Source organism: Aptenodytes forsteri, unplaced genomic scaffold (genome assembly GCF_000699145.1).
Source record: "Aptenodytes forsteri isolate BGI_AS27 unplaced genomic scaffold, ASM69914v1 Scaffold229, whole genome shotgun sequence".
NCBI classification, from domain to species: Eukaryota; Metazoa; Chordata; class Aves; order Sphenisciformes; family Spheniscidae; genus Aptenodytes; species Aptenodytes forsteri.
The window spans coordinates 4,723,653-4,742,429 of NW_008795863.1; the positions used below are offsets into that span (position 1 = coordinate 4,723,653).

Here is an 18,777-nt window from a genome sequence, read left to right on the forward strand (position 1 = left end):
ATATTCCATAGGGAATAAGAGTGGGATAGGATTGAAAAGAAAAAAAAAAAAAGGAGGGAAATAAAATATGATCTACAGATTTCACTTAGGACTGCTTCAAGGCCTGCGCATTATTAAACTAAGAAGATCTATGCCATTTGCAACAACTACTCAGCAAAGACAAGGAGACTAAAATAACCAACCAAGTCATAATTATTCTTTTGTTTTAAGGAACATATATCCCTCACAATCCAACAGACTGTAAAAGGTAAAGTATTTGTTCACCAGAAAAATGTGTACTACTAAACTTGAAGTCTTCTGCTGCATACAAGCTGAGAGGTACTATATAAAAGACATAGAAGTACAGCAGTAAAATCCTGCCACCACTGGAAACAGTCAGAAACATCACTGAAGTCAGTGGGTTTGTGATTTCACCCTGGCAATTTACCTGTACTTCAGACTAACAATGTGAATCTGAAAACAAATGACAGGTATTGGAAATCATTTGGGAGCAAATTACCACACGATATTTTGGAATTGCCAAATCCAAACAGATTAGGCCTCCTGATACGACTTATGTGGCAGAAATACTGAGAAGCCCCTGATAAAATCACACAACTGTATTTATTTCTTTATTTACTATGGTTTACCTTTAAGGACTGTCGTGGCTTAATCTCAGTTGGCAACCAGGACAAGGTTTTATAAATTAAAGGAAACAAACCATCAAAAGGATAGTAGAAAGCGCTTGATATTACTGGTGGACAAACTAGGCATAGAGAGATTGCACGACCCGTTCATAGCACCACTAAAACCTGAATCCCTATTACCTAAGTGCTAGCATAAATGTCTCCAGAGAATGGTGCTCGTTTTATTCTGGCTCTAGTGTACATAAGAATGTCTTTTATTAAGTTGTTTTGTAGCTGAATATCGGTTCTACTGTTTCTGGGAACGAAAGGATCTTTCATGTCCATTTAACCAGTCATATGACGTAGAAGATACCATGTTTTCTGACGGCTATTACAGATAGCTGCATTGTACTCATGGTCCTGTGGCAGTGTCATGAGATGTTATAAGCAGACGTATACAAAATTCCTCAATATCACACCATGAAACCAGATGGTCTCAGTTGACTGATGGAGAACTGCAAGGTCTGGGGATCTGTTACCCGATAGTGACCTAGTACACCAAAATACAGCTAATCCTGTTGGGAACTGTATCTCATAGCCTTGGTTTGCAGCATCCCACATGTGGAGCTGTCTGATCAGTCTTACTGTAAGTCGCAGCAGACATCTGTGGAAACTGGCAAACAAGTACAAAAATAAATCCAAGCTATCCAGGAGATCCTGTCAACTTTTAAAATCTTCTTACACAAAGGCACACCTGGAATTTGCACAACCTTGGACTGATTACCAGAGGGACCTGTAGTTATATGGGCAGGATAAATAAACAGTGGCCCTGCAGGAAGATGAAATTCCTCAACAAGTCAATCTGTCACTACTTTCTTATCCTTCATATAGAGAAAGGAAAGAAAAAAAAAAATCTCATAATCATGTATAAACAAGGAATCACTTAATTAAGCTCAGCAAAGATATTCTGGAATTGCTACTGCTGTTAAGAAGAATGATATTATATTACATAAAATCTAGAAGGATATTTATTTTCTAAAATAAAGACATTACATTCCAGCCTTGCAAAGAATTTATGTCTCCTAAATTCCATGCAAAAAAGTTAAAGCTGAATTTATACTGTCCTGAAATCAATGGAAAAACTGAATGGAATCAGGATTTCCCTATACTGAATTCTACCTTCAATTTTACAAAAGAGCATTATGCAAAAGTTCAAAGGTTCTAGAAAGGTTATCATTGATGAAATAACAACCCATTATTTTCCCATGCGTGCTAAACTCTTTTCATGACTAGAAAAATCATTCTTTCAAAAAAATCTCAGTGGCTTAGGAAAGACAGGAGTCTAATTCTACCAATTCAACACTGTAATACTGGCTTTAAAGGGCTGGAGCATTAGAGAAATACCAGCCTTGTATCAGCACAGAGGTTGAAAATACCCATGCAAACCCAAATAAAAACAAAGATTTCCATTGCCTTCTACTGTATTTGATCAGGCTCTTTCTGGATAGGCATAACAGTTCATCATTCATATATGGATAAATATGGCTCTTTGCTTTTCAAATGGTTTTACTTATTTGTTTGTGTGCTACTTTTCTTATAACTACTCAGCTCTTTAACCTGTGACACTTATATGAATCATTTCTGAAATGCTTGATGAAATTTTGCACCAAGTGCGATGTGAAAGGAAAACTATAGTAAAAGCCTGAAATTGTTTAAACAACAAAAATAGAGAATTTCATCTCTAAGTCCCACCCATTACTATTGCTTCAATTTCTCCTATGCCTCCTTCTCCACATACTGCAGTTTCATCTGACTGATCTCCTTAGGCATTGTTTTAAGCATCCTTATTTCCTTCTCACAGACAATGTCCCAGTTCTAGCACGTTGTTTCTCATGTATGGAAAGCATAGGGATCTGGAGGTCTGCTAAGTCCAAATACAGGCTACTGTATGCTGTAGAGAACAGACAGCTCTGAAATGATGGCAGCAAGACGGCAGTTAAACTTGTACCCCCATTACTAAAAGAGATCACGTAAGATGCATGTTTTTGATACAAAGTTACACATACGGATAAGGCGAGACTGTCTTTACTGAAAGAAAAGGAGTTGGAGACAGCCTTTAAATCAAGATCTGACACCTATCTAGAAGCTACATTACTCAATAAGTAAAAAATTATGGACTCAATGAATATAGGTAAGATTCTTTGGCTCTGTAATACCGAAGGTCAGACTTGGCTGTCCTACTGGTCTTCTCCAGACTTAAAAAGTAAGAATGCAATTTTAGCTGCAAATACTAAACAGAGATAGAGGTAAGCCAAGAAAATCATTGTGCGTAATGTTGCAGTTAGCCAGCATAGACATTATGAGAAAGTCATGTGCTCTTCCTTGGGGATTTAGCCTTTACTCATGATCGCCACATGTAACAAAAACAGTACCTTTATTTTTAATAAGGTATCCCATTGAAATAAGGGAGCAAAATCTTCCAGTATCATTTTCTACAACAGAACACCTACTATGCAGCAGTTCAAAGGTGCTATAAAATCTAATATTGATGAAACAGACAGCCCTATCATTTTTCATGTTTACATTCCTTTCAGAGTGATGATCTCCCCTCCCCCCAGATCTCACACAGTACCTTTATTTTTAATAAGGTATCCCATTGAAATAAGGGAGCAAAATCTTCCAGTATCATTTTCTACAACAGAACACCTACTATGCAGCAGTTCAAAGGTGCTATAAAATCTAATATTGATGAAACAGACAGCCCTATCATTTTTCATGTTTACATTCCTTTCAGAGTGATGATCTCCCCTCCCCCCAGATCTCAGTGCATTAGGAAAGAAAGAAATTACCTGTAACCAGAGTCTGTCACCTGAGTCTGTTCCACCATTGGCAGTGCATTGAAAAGTAGCAAATTGTCCTGCATTGACTTCCACACTCTGAAGGCGCAAGAAATGGGGAGTTTTTGCTGTTGGAAGAAGATAAAGTATTGAAGTTATGCAACATGGAAGTACTTGCTATGAATAATACACCAAGCAAATTAAATAGCCCTGCTTTAAAAGGTTCAAATCACTGACTACACATTAGATTTTAGGTTGGTTTACTTCCGTACCTGGGAAAGAGCAGAAGAGAAGGGTGCTATTTAATTGTTCCTGCTGTGTAAATTATCTTAGCTCAGCATCTCTCTTGCAATAACACTCTATCAATAAAGATCATATTGGAAACTAATTTTGTTTTGAACAAAAACCTTAGATACTTACACTACCAACTAGACAAAACAGTAAGAAGTTGAGTGATGTTGTCAGGGAAACAGATTTTTCTTTTTAACAAGGTACAGTGTCTATAAGGAGATGCCTTAGAGATGTAGCACACCAAACAGCTAAAATACTAACATAACACTTCTCACCAGCTACAGCTGTATTCTTATAATACAATTCTTTTCAACAACACTGCAGAAAAAGGCAAAACATAATGCATTCCCCATACCAATACTTATTTTTCATTTAGAAAGAGAAAACATTCCCAGTAAAAATTAAAGCAATACAGCTACAAATAACCTAACAAATTCAAACAAGAGCTACATCCACTGAAGGAGGAAAGATAGCATGTATATTTTTGTTTTACTGGAAAGAGTCAATCACGTGACACAGAATAACACAGAAATTTGATACAGAAACTTATCCTTGAAAAGGCAGTATTCCCCAACCATTCAAATCCTACTGCAGGCAAGGGGACTTTTTGCACGGTCTATACTAGCAGAGAAGCCAGGCTCTGAACGTTGCTTTCAGACATGGAAATGTTAAGTGCTAGCAATAAACTGGCAAACTAAACATACACCTTCTAGCAGAGCATCGCAACCATTTAAAGTGTTGACGACATTTTCTTGTAAGACCTTATCACTGGGAGAAATTGCAGTTTTAAGGAATTTATAAATAACCAGCTACCAGAATTCAAGAAAAAGTTGCTTAATATCCAGTGCAAGGCAGTATAAGGAGGAGGAGATGCAATAAAATAGCCCAAATTAATATCTAACTATGGAAGGAAATCTTTTCATGATAACTGTCCTTATGGCAAATTTATTAGACATATTGCTTTTTTTTTCCTTAAACACTTCCCAATTAGGACAGACAGACTTTAGGCCAAAGTCATCCTCTTCTTTGCCTATCAAACTATTAATAATTAAGAATTTTACTGGATAGTCAGTAAGTTCCCCATTTCTCAGTCACTTTTTTTTTTTTTTTTTTTTTTTTTTTTTTTTTTACCCCCCTTTTTAGCCACTACTCCCACCACAAGCCATCCCTTTCAGTTCTGCATGCTTACAAATTGCTTTCTGCTTGGTCTTTGTCTGTACTGCCTAGCAAGTATTTTTCCCATTTCAATTTTTGTTTAAAGAGTTAATTATTCCAAAAGTATTTTTTCTCGCAATATACAGAAAGAATAGCATTATAAGTCTTGCAAAGTTTTAGACACACGGTAGCTCTATTCCAATTTTCACACTTTTTCAATTTTCTTGTAGACAACGTAACTGGTTTGATGTCTTAATTTCTAACATTTTAATTACTTCATCAAAGAACTTCTCATGAAAGCTTTTGCATTTCAACACTGTCACGTTAGAACTCTATGCGCGATGGGATATAACTTAGTCTCCACATTAACAAGAGCTACTTGCAGGTTTTGAGAACTGATTGGTAGAAATGCACAGATCAAACCTCTCAACATCTGTATAAGAAAAATTATTAAGCTGATAAAATGCTGCTTTAGACTTATCCTACCTGAACCAAAGATAGAAATTCAAAATGCAGAACCACAAATACTGCCTAACAACGTGCGAGCCTGCTGTGTTTATTAGAACTAAGTGATTCAGAAAGAACAGCTGCTGATTCTGCATAACTGCCTCTGTATTTGAAGAAATGTCTGTCTTCTTGCCACTAACACTAAAACCATTTTTATGAGGTGCTCTGATACTAATCGATAAACCACTTTTTATTTTAAATCGCAGCTCTTACTTACAAGCCACAAAGAATGCATACAAGTACAATATGCTGTAAAAGGAAGGTGAACAATTACACAGAATTGGTGTCTTTTTCCCCACCCAGTCATTTGGTCAGTAAGATTACAACCTACAATTCCATGTACGATCTTAATACACCTTATTTAACAAATAGCAAATACGTGAAATAATCATTTATTTAAGGAGTCTGTTCAATTACATCTGGATTACTATATTAAAGCTTTAATTTACAAGGTTTTGTTTTGACAGCAATTTTAAAAGAACTTAGGATAGTTTATTACATATCCTTAATAATGGAATAAGGAAACAACTGAAATATAAGCAAGTAAAACAGTGCAGAAATTGACCCGTGAACCCAAAGTACAATACCTGGGGAAGTACCCTAAGTAACCTTGCTTAGCAAAGCCTCAGCCCTCAACCAGCTGAGTTTTCTTCCTTCTAAGCCTTGGAAAAAATAATCATATATATTCAACTCTTGCATTGTTCATCTGCACTCACTAATGCCTCAGCTCGTGGCTGCACTGAATTTTTGATGGCAATAGAAAACTGGTCAACAAATCTTGATGACTTTTGCTCTGAAGGAGTCATTAGATGGCCCAGTTAGGCTCTGGGGCTTACGCCAAGCACTCTACACAAGGTGCATGTAAGAGATCTCTTTAAAGTCAATAAGGTGCAAGTGCTCAAATGCTAGCAACACTTTCATAGAATCATTGAGGTTGGAAAAGACCTCTAAGATCATCGAGTCCAACCGTCGGCCCAACACCACCATGCCCACTAAACCATGTCCCTAAGTGCCTCATCTACTCGTCTTTTAAATACCTCCAGGGATGGGGACTCCACCACTTCCCTGGGCAGCCTGGTCCAATGTTTCAACACTCTTTCAGTAAAGAAATTTTTCCTTACATCCAATCTAAACCTCCCCTGGCGCAACTTGAGGCCATTTCCTCTTGTCCTATCGCTTGTTACTTGGGAGAAGAGACCGACACCCACCTCGCTACAACCTCCTTTCAGGGAGTTGTAGAGAGCGATGAGGTCTCCCCTCAGCCTCCTTTTCTGCAGGCTAAACTACTTCGTACATACTCAGCCTATATTTATAGCAGTGGCATTGTTTTCTGACGTTTTCCGTATCTTTCGCTCCACATTTATTGAAGCATAGTGGCATATTCATTTTAGAGGGCTGACTTTAAAACAGCAGACAGGTACTTACTACATGGATGTCCTAAAACTTTCACTTCATCAATAGCCACATATCCTGGGTGACCTGAAGTGACCACTTCAAAAACAACCTGAAAAGCAGAAAGAGAATTTCAGTTAGCAGCTTTGTAACACAGGGAGTATAAAAATACTGTGTTATGGAAAAATACATCAACTCTTTTAACATGTTGAGAACACCTTGAAAACAAAACACAATCAAAAGAAACCCTCAAAATGTGGTGTTCTTATCATTAAAATGAACCAGAACATAAATCACATTTTTTCATGTTTATACTATTTTTGGAGATTTACAAGTGTGATCATACATAGCTCACAATGAGAAATAACCAAATCCCCCCAACATTTGGTCTGCCAACATAGTTATCTAATAACGATTTTATTCAATTCTTTGTCTTGCAGAATAAACTCCTACTTTTATTTAAAAAATGACAGTTCTGCAGTATACAGAGATTTGCACAGTATCAGACACAAACATACCTGTTCTTATGAATGTATTTTCCATGCTCTTAATCTTCCACCAAATGAGGTGAATTAAGTAAAGCAGATCCATTTGCCACGGTTTGTTTAGTGGCTATAAATAGGTCACAAGATAAATGGACCGTTCTTGTCGTTTGAATTAAGTACACTCAAAAGTAAACCTCTCCAAACTTTGGCAGCCTTAGCTTTGAACACCCCAAGAATGTTTATGTGGAATAGAAGAAAATATGCCAGTAACATTAGCACGTACATTTCCAAACCAATGCTCAAGAAGTTCATGCTCAAATCCAGGTTGTGATTTCTTTTTAGTGCTTCCCTTTTGCTTGGAAAGTTAACTCTAATTGCCTCTTGTTAACTAGTCTCAGAAGTACACTGAGGAAGATGAAGTTTAGAAACTATTTTTCACACATGTGCTGTACTTGACCTTGGAACAGATGCAGAAGGACACTACGTACCATATCCTTTACTGCAATTATTTCAGCAGAAAGAAAATGATACAGAATGCAAACATGTCACAAGGATAACATACAGCCCCATAATATTATATCACAGTTTACTGGTGCTGAATAAACACTGGCAGAGCACTGATTCTGATTTTAAAACAAACCTTGAGGCGAGCAAATTTTTCACCACTTCTTGCCTCTGCGTTCTCCCATCTTTCTCATTGCTCCATCTGTGGACACTGATCCTGTTCTTGTCTCCCAGGTATCATCTCCCTAAACTGTCCATTTCTCCCTCTCAGTCTCACTGGAGTGAAACTGCCTTAAATATGGCTTTAACTCCATATGGCTGACAAGGAAAAAACTACTTTTCATTCTAGTTCTGTCTCCTGTCCACACAAAAATTTCAACCTACATGCCAATGTTGTCCCAGGTGAATCAGGCAGCAACGAGAAAACATAAGACAGCAACGAGAGAAGTCCAAAAGCCACCAAACAAATTTTGCAGAAGGAAGTTCTGCAAGAAAGGGATTGCTCAGTCACAAGCCCCAGCCTGTAGCCTTCTAAATGCCCGATGGCGCTTAAAGTTCATATTGCTGATCCACATCAACAGAGTGGACAGGGTATGGATTTGGCGCCCAGCATTCAGTAGAGCATCCAGAGCAAGACAATTCAAAATTTCAGAGCACCTTTCCTACAAAGAAGAAAATCTCCTGATGGAACCGGTCTTAGGAACCATCTTGGGAAGCAGAAGTTCTTAAAGGAGAAAAAAGCAGAAGCTCTTAAAGAATAACTTGCATTCAAAGAGCTGAAAGAGCTTTTCCAACCATGATCATTCTTACCCTCATCTTAACAGCCTTGAAATGGAAATACAGAGATAAGTGACATGCACAAAGTAACCCTAAGTTCTGACGGCAGTGCAAGACCCAGAATGCACCTCCTGTTTTCATTCACTGAACTCTGAAAACAGAACAAGCATTTCTCTCTATTAACAAATGTGACAAACAGTTGTATGTTCTTAGTTTGTGTTACGTTCTCTGAAAAAAATGGTTATGCTGGTGTCCTTGGAAGAAGGAGACATTTCCTGAAGAGCTACCAAGACTATTCAAAATGGAGAAGATCTGAAAGACTGTAGGGCATGAGAAGCATGGCATAGCCCCAGGAACCTGCAGTTAATGCAGGGATGTTACAACACCGCGGTGAAGAACAGGGAGCAGACAGCCAGGTCTCAGAAATGGTGAAAAAGTTTCCTGGGGAAATATTCTGCCACTAAGAAAGTCACTGAGTTAACTGAATCTAAGTGTGGAGGCAGAGACCTGCCTGTAAAAACACAGAGGGCTGGGGACAGTTACTGATTTCTCTCCTGTATTCCCTAGTGGCTTTGAGTTTTCTCTGTTAAGAAGGAAAAAAAAACAGTTAACTTTCTAGTTTTTACTGAAATATAACTAATTTAAAAAAAAAAACAAAACACAACTCCCTCTCTTTTGGAGTACTCAGTGTAAGGAGAAGATCTGCACAAAGCCATCTGAAAGGTCTACCTGACCCATGATCCCATCACTGCAGAGCAGAGGAGGTTTTTTCAGGTTCTTCACTTTTAGATATGCTAAATTCTAGAAAACCCCAGGAGGAAATGGCACATGCACACCTCTGAAGCAGCGAGCCAATCCAGTCAGAAGTTTTCTGCTAAAAATATTACTGCCAGATAATGGGGATTTAACTATTTTTAAAAAATGTTGCAAAAAAGTGCCTTTTCCAAAGAATTACCTGACTTCCAGCAAAACCAAATACCTGAGGCTCTAGAAAAAAAAACCCATACACAATACATGAGTAGAAGATCTCAAAATAATTCTATAATTCATAACTGGGGAGCTTCGCTACAGGCTCTCCAAGAGGTTTTAAGTACTCCATTATTGCAATATACTCGCAGACAAAAAAAGCTTGTAGATTCTAAACACAAACCCGTTCCTTCAGTTCACAGGCAGGAACTACAAGCGTGAAATAACTGAATTGGACCTGCTTGTGACAACAGACAAAGACTCAATGAGTGATCTAAAACATTCTGCCGTATCTCTAGACAACATACCAAAAATGTCATTACCACAAATAAGCCAGGCAATATATCAAGAAACTGCCAGCTGGACATACTATTAAATTACAATTATTGTCATTAAAGAGGGCATGTTCCAAAGAAAAGTAATACAAACTGAAATATTGTCAGTTTAATCATGCTTCCATTAAAAGCAATAGCCAAGCTGGTATCAGTTTTAATGATTGTAAGTTTTGGTCTCTTCTGACATAAAATATGCAATTTTTAGTAAATGGAAAGAGACATGACAGCCAGTAGTGACATACCATCATTAAAGAGAAATCACTGATGTACCTTTTACTTCATATATAAAAGAACATGACACCTATGCCAAGCACAGTAATATAATTTCTGTTTGTTCACAGGCTGTGAAATACTATCAACTGCTGTATCCAAATCCAGTATTTTATTTTATTTAAATTAATAAACGAAGATATGCTTAACTAAGCATTTTCCCTTTTTACACTGAAAAAAAGAATTTGATCCTATGCATGACATGTTTCTCAAAGTCCTAGTTAAGTGTGCTGCACACTGTAAGAGGGTGCTCAGAAATGGACCTAGAAACACTTCTGGTAGCTCATTTATTCTTTGAAAAGCTTATATTAGGGAAGTCAAGACTATTCACAAATCTGGATCAGTTTTGCTAGTAATTTCACTAGAAATGAAACCTAGAAACTTATTTCACATCCAGTTTTTTCCATCATTTCACATTTGAAAAGTTGCTTGTCTTGTAAAAGGTAACATTTTTACTCCCACCTCCAAACTTTGCCTTTCCTCAGGGCTGACGCAACACTTGCAGGCAATATAAAAGACCCCAGTCAAAACAGAGACAACACTCCAGCAACGTCAGACTGGGCAGCCCTCGGATTTTTCGCCTATTATTCCACCACCTTATCAGTCCGGAAACAACCGCTTAAAACACCGAATTCATTTGCTCAGGAAAAACTCTGCCGAACGTTGGCCTGAGAGCTGTTTTACACCATTCTCCCCCTCACAGGCCTGCCAAACAGGAACCAAGGAAGCGGCTTAGCACTGCACTGTCCCTGATCCTCCCTGCTTCAGTGAAGAGCAAAATTAGCTTTTCATTCCTGCCACTTCCCGTTCCTACATATGAACAAAGAAAGGGGGTCTGCTCACCAACATAAATGCTTACTGCTGAAAATGTGTGACTTGAGATAACTTGTCTGTTCCAAAGAACAATAGAAATAAACAGGTTTTGTTGCCATACAACCTCACTCCGTAAATTCCTGCCTTTGTTGTTGCAAAATTACAACGCTTTTAGTCAAAAGGTGGATTGTACCTAATATAAACACACTCTACTTCACATGACTTAAAAATAGCACTTTGCAAAAACAAGAAAGAGAAAGGAGTATTAAGAAAGCTACTTAATGTCAGGCTGCAGTCCTGCTCCCCTGCACCCTCAGTAAGTGGGCAGTGATGTATCACACGCTGGCTGCAGCACGCACTGCACTCTCCTCTCTGCCTGCTGCGCTTTACTGCACAGAGTGCCTTTCTTTGACTGTATTTTACAAGGCGTTGGGAACAGTCTCCCTCCAGAAAATTGGCAATGTCTTGTACCCCTGTGGGTTGAGCTCTTCTCCCTCTTTTCACCTGTCCTAGGACTACCCCCTTTATCACCGGGGCACGATCACAGTGACTGCTGCCTCGTCAAAGCCACGTGAAGGGAGGTTCCTGACCTGGTCCTTCCCAGGCCCCACAGAAACCTGTCACAGCTTATTGACTTGGGCTGCCTAAAACGTGGTTAGGCCCCCCTGGCTGGGAATTCATTTTATGCCGTTCCCCCCCCCACCTCTCACTCCTACACAACTACCATTTGGCACTCACATGAGCACTCAAGCACATTAAACAACATTTCGGTGGTTGCTGCCAACCTGAGACTCCAAAGAAACCTCTTATGGGTGAGCAACACTGAAAACTGAGCTCCTGACATTAAGGCTTATTAAATCTTACTCTTCTCTTGTTTGTTTTTAAACCAGTTGTTGTCTTACCTTTCTCTACTGAAAGCCCAGAAGCTTTCTTGGTTTAGGAACAAGGGACAGGAGAAAACAACAGAGCCTTGTGTATATGACAAAACGTGCACGCCTGCTCACTCTTGGCCATTTTTAGACTGCTGGGTTTTTTTAATTTAGGTGTGCGGTCTGCCCTGGTGCATCTTTCTCTAAAAAACTATTCCCAAATCACTCAACTCAGTGAAGAAGAGCTATTTAAGGTGCTTGACACAGGACTGTGATTCAAAATGCAATATGCATTTCAAAGTTTCTTTTGAGTTCAAAGCGCAGTTCAGGAACCGTATGCATGCAGTTGAATGCAACACACACAACACATGAGAATGTGAGCCTGACCTTTACTGCACAAGAAGCTTAATTCTCTGTTCTAGCTGATGACTTAAGTACATTGCATGAGCCAAACTCCAAGCAAAGCATGTACAAAGCAGGTTATGAAACAAATGAAAGTTCAAGACCAGATTTGAAAAGGTAGGTTGGATCTACCCCTTCTTATTCCCTAAACTCCTAATTTACAGGGGAAAGTGTCAGAATGGTAAAGGGTAAATCTCATCTCAGTGTGAAGTGATACCGTGTAACTCCTTTGTGTCCTTACTAAAAAAGATCAGGAATTACTGCCAGGCTCTTATCCCATTTTCTCATTCCAGCTTCATAGGAATTTATGTTTAAAGAAGGTGCAGTGGCATAGAGTAGCGTTACTCCACTGGAAGCTATTTTTAATCCTTTCAATTCCATTTCTGGATTTTAAAACTGCAGTGTTTGTTGTTTTATTTCATCAAGATTTGTTTCAGCTCACTGCTGCCATGCCTGACTCCCAGCAAAGTACAAAGCAGATAATTCAAAATATAAAAACTGATAGGGGGACGGCGTGTAACTTGCAATGGTGCTGAGCCAAACTGCTTGCTTGCAGGTTTAGGAGCTGGAAACACAAGCCACTCACCAGATGCAACCCAGTAGTGGCATTTTGCATATTGTAAAGTTCCAAAACCGCAATGCTTCAAAAAGATAAAATATGTTTAAAATACTACTAATTGGTCTGAGAATCATTAACTAACCTAGGGAAAAAGAAAAAAAAAATTACTCCCCCCTGCCCTAAACAGACAAAACAAGAAAACAACCCTGAAATCAACTTATTTTCCTCCTGCTAAAAGAGTCAAATGAGGAAAAAAAAAAATCAAAACTTTAAAGAAAATAAAAACAAACCCCCCAAAAACCCTCCTACCCTCTCCTCACTAGAGGAGCAGCCTTTTCAGGACTTACTTTTATCTCAAAGCATCAATTTTAGAGCCTCTCAACCTACTGAGACTGCTTCCCAAGAATCTAAAACCAAGCTCACCACTACCCATAGGAATCTACATAGCATTTAACCCTCTTTTTCTGTGTACATCCTAATCCTATTCAAGTAAGGAGGAGAGTGAAGGTCTTAGTAATTATGCGAAGCCTTGTTTTGTTTTCAGGCTGTCTCTAATGGCACGACAAACTCCTTGATGCTCCTGCTTAATATGCACCAAGGAAACAATAGCTCAGTAAAGCAAACAATTTCTCCTGTGACCAATGATAAAAAGAGGAAGCCAGTGCTCCCTCAGGGGAGCACTCCCAAAGGGATTTTATAATACAGAAACAAGACTAGCTCCTGTAGAAATATCCCAGCTACTTCGAAACAAATAGCTCGGAGACCAGGAGGCACAGCAGAAAAGAACAAGCTGTGCTGATTATCTTTGACCCTCAGAAGGAGTTTGGCAGTTTGAACCTATGTTACTTCAACTATACCGTAATCAGCAACTGGACTGCAAAGTAGACATACCCTGAAGTCAAAGGCAGATGTTAAGCAGTGGCACTTAGAAGACCGTTAATTATGGAATTAAATATATCCTTAATCACCAGAATACTTGACAATTTAAGTTTTAATAAGCAGTAATTAAACTACAATTAGTGTTGTTACATGCAGGTTATCATTGTGCTTTATATACATAATACAGCTTTCATATCGGGTGAAGCCTACACAAATAATTACCTAGTAAAAGAAAAGTGTACACTAAAAGAAATTAATTACTTTGTTCAGAGACTGTTAAAGAGTCAATTCTAGATGGAAACCCAACATGAAAGGTATTAACAAGCTTAGATAACTGGTGCTACAATAATAAAATACTGTTAATTATTAAATCTTTTGAATGCTTTGCATATATGTGTTAATAATACATGGTTTAAACAAATAAATCTTTAGAAGTTGGATTAAAATTCACTCCGCGCTACACAATCTAATTTCTAGTTATCTACCATTAGTGGAAGTTATTTTGCCTATTTTTTCATGAATCAACAGCAAAACAGACCAACACCACTGTGTTTTTAAGCATCCCGAATTATATAAATATTATAACTCTGAAATGTTATCATATAATTTGTCTTCGGAGTTCTGTAGTATATTTTGGTTTTGTTTGCAGTTAGACACCTTGTAGGTGTCCTGCTAATGGAATGGAACTAGAAGGCATTCGCAAACATGCAGATGCCTACATGGATATGTGATTTAAAACACAACAAAGAAAATCACACGATTACATTGCTTTGTCCCTTCATCTACTAATACTGAGTCTTTTCCTGAAGATTACTCATCGGGAAACTACCGACCTTCATATATGAAAAGTTAAAAAGGGCCCTATCATTCCTTAAAAACTTTCTTAGCGGACTTTTCTTAATTTTGCTCAATAAGGTCTAACAGCCTCAGAAAATCCCTGGGAGGAACTCTTGTACGTTTTGGAGGTTATGTGAGAAAACACATGGATTTGTGCCAAAAGAGGTTGGAGTTTTGGAATCAAATGAATAGCAGCTTAGGAAACAGACCTGGGGCTAGACACCTGTCAGATGGGTCCTCTGCCTTCTCCCACCATACATGTAGTCATCTGAGCTCTCACCTAACTTGGACAAACATTCTCACAAGGTCCACATACACCCTCTCTCTTCTTCCTGCCCTTCTCCCAGCTGCTTGCAGCTAACTTCCTGCCTCCCCCCAAAACAGACTCTGCGTAGAAAAAGCATGAAAACAGATGAAAATAGTTCAGAAACAATGAGAAATTGCAAGTGTCACCAGCTGAGTGAGGAAATTGCATTACATTTCTGAGAAGATGGAGGCAACCAAAATGGAGACGACTGACCATAAGCTGTCAAAATGGAGACAGAGCTTCCTCAAGAATAAATTAGCTTATCTACAGTGAAACTACACTATTTTACACTGATTCCTTGGACTGCCACGGATACTACTATAGCATAAGACATTTTGGCACATCAGATAAATTGCAATACCTAACCAAGTATTATTTCAGACTGTATGCAGCAAATGCAAAGAAAATTACTTACTATACTCCTCAGTGAAAGAAAGATTATGTAAAAATTTCTGTATTTCCAGAGGCAAAGAGAGCACATGGAATCCATTACAGACAGAGTCAGGTGTATATTATATTATCAGCTGATGCATGGTAATTTACTAAACTGCAGTATCCTATCCAAGCATATAAGGGTTCACCTACGAATAATGGTGAACAGTCCAGATGGCAGGTCTCGAGGAGAAAGTGGACTAGAAAGGTTATCTTTCTATTTCTATGGCCAAATATCCATATTACTCAGACATCAGTTAATGTATCATATTGATAGAAATCTGACACAGATTATTGCTAATACCAGTAACATTTAAAACTGTCAGAGCTTGCCTGTATTTTTATTAACATGTTAATTTAGCTTAAATTTACTAGTCAGTGTCAGAGCTGCTTCTATTAAAATTCCCCTGTCCACATTAGCATTTTGGTTCAGAGCTAGAGTGAGGCTTTGAAGCACAACCCTCCTCTTTACTGACTGCTGGTTCACAGAGCAGTTCTGTTGCATAAAAACCAGACTCCTTTCAGAATAAAGGAAATTGGAAGCTCCTCTACTAATTCATTCCAAACCCAGATGGGGGCATTAAGGTCCAGACTTAGGCATGAGTGACACAGTCACATTCACCCAGTGTCTGCAAAATGTGCATGCACCACATAGCGCTTCTGAACCACTCAGCGTGCTCACAAAACCCTCCAGTAGATCCCATGTTACAAACCGCCCAGAGTTATATCCGATGTCAGCCACGAAATTGCCTGTGGGATGCTCTACTTTTCTCCCACCATCCACCGAGGCTAGCAACCCAGACTGGTCCTCATTATTTCAGTCAAGATAGAAAGGCTTTTTGTCATCACTGGAGGACATTCTCAACATTGGCATCAAATCGGTAACATGGCATCCTCAGTCTTGCAGTAAGGTCATAGAATCATGGAATATCTCAAGTTGCAAGGGACCCATAAGGATCATCGAGTCCAACTCCTTGCTCCTGACAGGACTACCTAAAAATAAACCACATGACTAAGAGCGTTGTCCAAACACTCCTTGAACTCTGACAGGCAACAAAATACATGTTGCCCTTTCACCCTGTGAGATGTAAAGGTATGGCTAAACCAAGCTTGGACTCTGTGATCAGGATACAGCCTCATGCTCCACAGGGGCAGGTAGTACACAGCTTCTCCCACAATGCTGAGGTGAACCTCAACTCTACTAATATGCCTGCCCTTCTGAAAAAAGTGCCAGTATTCCCTCGTCGAGTCCACGACCAATTATAGGAGATCCACATCATGAGTCCTCCCAGTGGAGTTTGCTGAGATGTCCATAAACTTACCCTGAATCCTCTCCAGGAAGCCCCGATGATGCAGTTGTAGCAATTCTGAGCCACCTTGGGCAGAGCACTGGATGCAAATGTGGACCCTGTCAACACCCCCTACACAACCTAGGAACACACTATCGGAGGCAAGAGGAAGTGAATGAGTGTGCTCTTTTGGGTCTGCAAGTATTGCACCCACTGCCAAGTATCCCATGTTCCAAAGACAAGATGGTCCTGGCACTCCAAACTCACCTTTTGGACCAGGACTTTCTGTCAATTGTGGGTGAAGCAATCACAGAGGGATAGACTCCAGAAAGTTCTTCAGCTTGTTTTTTTCCTTAGAGGAGAAAGGGTTCAAGAGGAACGGCTTCAGTTCACTTGAGACAGCCTCACAGATCAGCTGCTGCAGCCACAGAAAGAAGTCCACTATAACCCCCTAGAGTACCTTGCAGTGGATATTGCCAAACTCATAATGAGAATACGATGGGGCACCAAACACCGGGTCACCCTAAACAGCACATGCAGGAACAGAAACGAGGCTCTGCCATGTGTGACACTGGTAGTCGGGGCACTGATGTAGGAATTAAGATACTGTCACCCCCCGGAACGACACTGGAATGACAACATTGTACTTCCTAGGGAGGTCAAAGAACCCCCATCTTTGTGACAGCTTTTCTTCAGAAAGCTTCAAACCGTAAGTATAGTGACAATGTTCAGCACAGGGGACCAAATAAAATCCAAACCAAACTTTCCAAACTGCAAGTGGAGAGGAGAGGAGCCTCAATAACATCTTTGATCTACTGGTCTGCTCTTATTACACCAAATCACTTGCTTGTGGAGACATAGACTATATTTTCATGGGAAGAAGGAGAAAAACTGTTGAACTACTGTACAACAGTAAATAACTGCATACTCTGTAAACTTTCCTACAGAAAAGCAGCACCCTAAGGAACTGTCAAGTGAAATTCTCCATGAATCTTTAGGATGTAATCAGAAGCCCACTCCTACGATACCTACTGTTATATTTATGACTACTACTGGACAGAAGAAATGGAGATTGCATTCAAACTGAAGACTCAAACTGAGGATTCAAAGGATTCTGCTGGTTCTAAAGCAACAAGTATTGCTGATCTAAATCAAACTTGAAGACTCTACTGCAATAAAATCTATTGGCATTCAATTCCAGCATCCCTAATGAACTGACAGAATGAGTGAATTTATTATAGAGAAACAGAGGTAATTGACAGAAATCAATGGCAAAATTTCTAAATTGTTTCAATACAATTATTTCACCCACATTTAGAGCATGTGTGTGTGTGCATACATTTCATACACTTCTATAAATATATGTAAACATATAAACACAGCTATATATATGTAAAAACAAAATTTAGCATCATCTGCAAAAATATAATTAAGATCAACAAAACATACTGAAAGATATTTTTATTTAAATTCAGAATTATGATTAAGAACCAGGTGACTACTATGAGAAACAAAATTTCATAAAAAGTAAAACATACCTGATAAAAATTGGGCCAGAAAGTGCTAATTGCCAGTTCTGCTCTGTTCCAAGTAGCAGTGATAGATGTGTTCCAGATCGGGTTACCAATAGGACCATCATTAACTTTCACATATATATTCAAAGTGCCAGGGCTAGATCCACTCTTGCTTGAAACATAATAGTGGAAATCAATACAATGCGTATCATTTTCTTTCAGATGGGGCAGCAGGAGGTGAGCTTTCTGTCCTGCAAATCTCCCAGATGTATTCACCAACATGAAAGAACCTGCAAAACAAAGTGACTAGTTCAATTTCTTCTTTATTTTATTTTCCTCTCCCTAATATGGTGATCTGTAATTAAAGCGTCAGTAAAAAAAATAATCATTTTGCTTTGCTTTTACTAACATAACAGTAATTTGTATTTGGTAGGTATTTAATCTCAAATTACTTTTGAGAATCTCAAGATTCTTTTCCAAAGCTAGTAAATATTAGAGTCCTTATTTTACAGTTGGAGAAAGAAAGACACAAACAAAAAAACCACTGAAGTGATCTGCACTGTGCTGAATCTACAGATGTCAGAAGAGAATCAATTGTAGGTCCCAACTATCTGAGCATTTCTATATGCGGAGTTTGTATTGGGTTTGTGTGGCAAGGTTTTTGATAGTGGGGGGGCTACAAGAGTGGCTTCTGTGAGAAGCTTCTAGAAGCTTCCCCTATGTCCGATAGAGCAAAAGACAGCCGGGGCCCA

General features: G+C 38.9%; 1 protein-coding gene across 5 annotated transcripts in view; it reads right to left on the minus strand.

Annotated features, from left to right (window-relative positions):
* Positions 1 to 18,777, minus strand: part of PTPRM (protein tyrosine phosphatase, receptor type M) — a 386,144-nt gene that overhangs the window by 323,247 nt on the left and 44,120 nt on the right. For all 5 annotated transcript variants that reach the window (XM_019473357.1, XM_019473356.1, XM_019473355.1 and 2 more), the window contains exons 2-4: positions 18,050 to 18,315; positions 6,821 to 6,899; positions 3,455 to 3,570 (exon numbers count right to left, since the gene is read on the minus strand). In XM_019473357.1, coding sequence (XP_019328902.1) covers positions 3,455 to 3,570; positions 6,821 to 6,899; positions 18,050 to 18,315 — 461 coding nt within the window. The remainder of the gene's footprint in view (positions 1 to 3,454; positions 3,571 to 6,820; positions 6,900 to 18,049; positions 18,316 to 18,777) is intronic.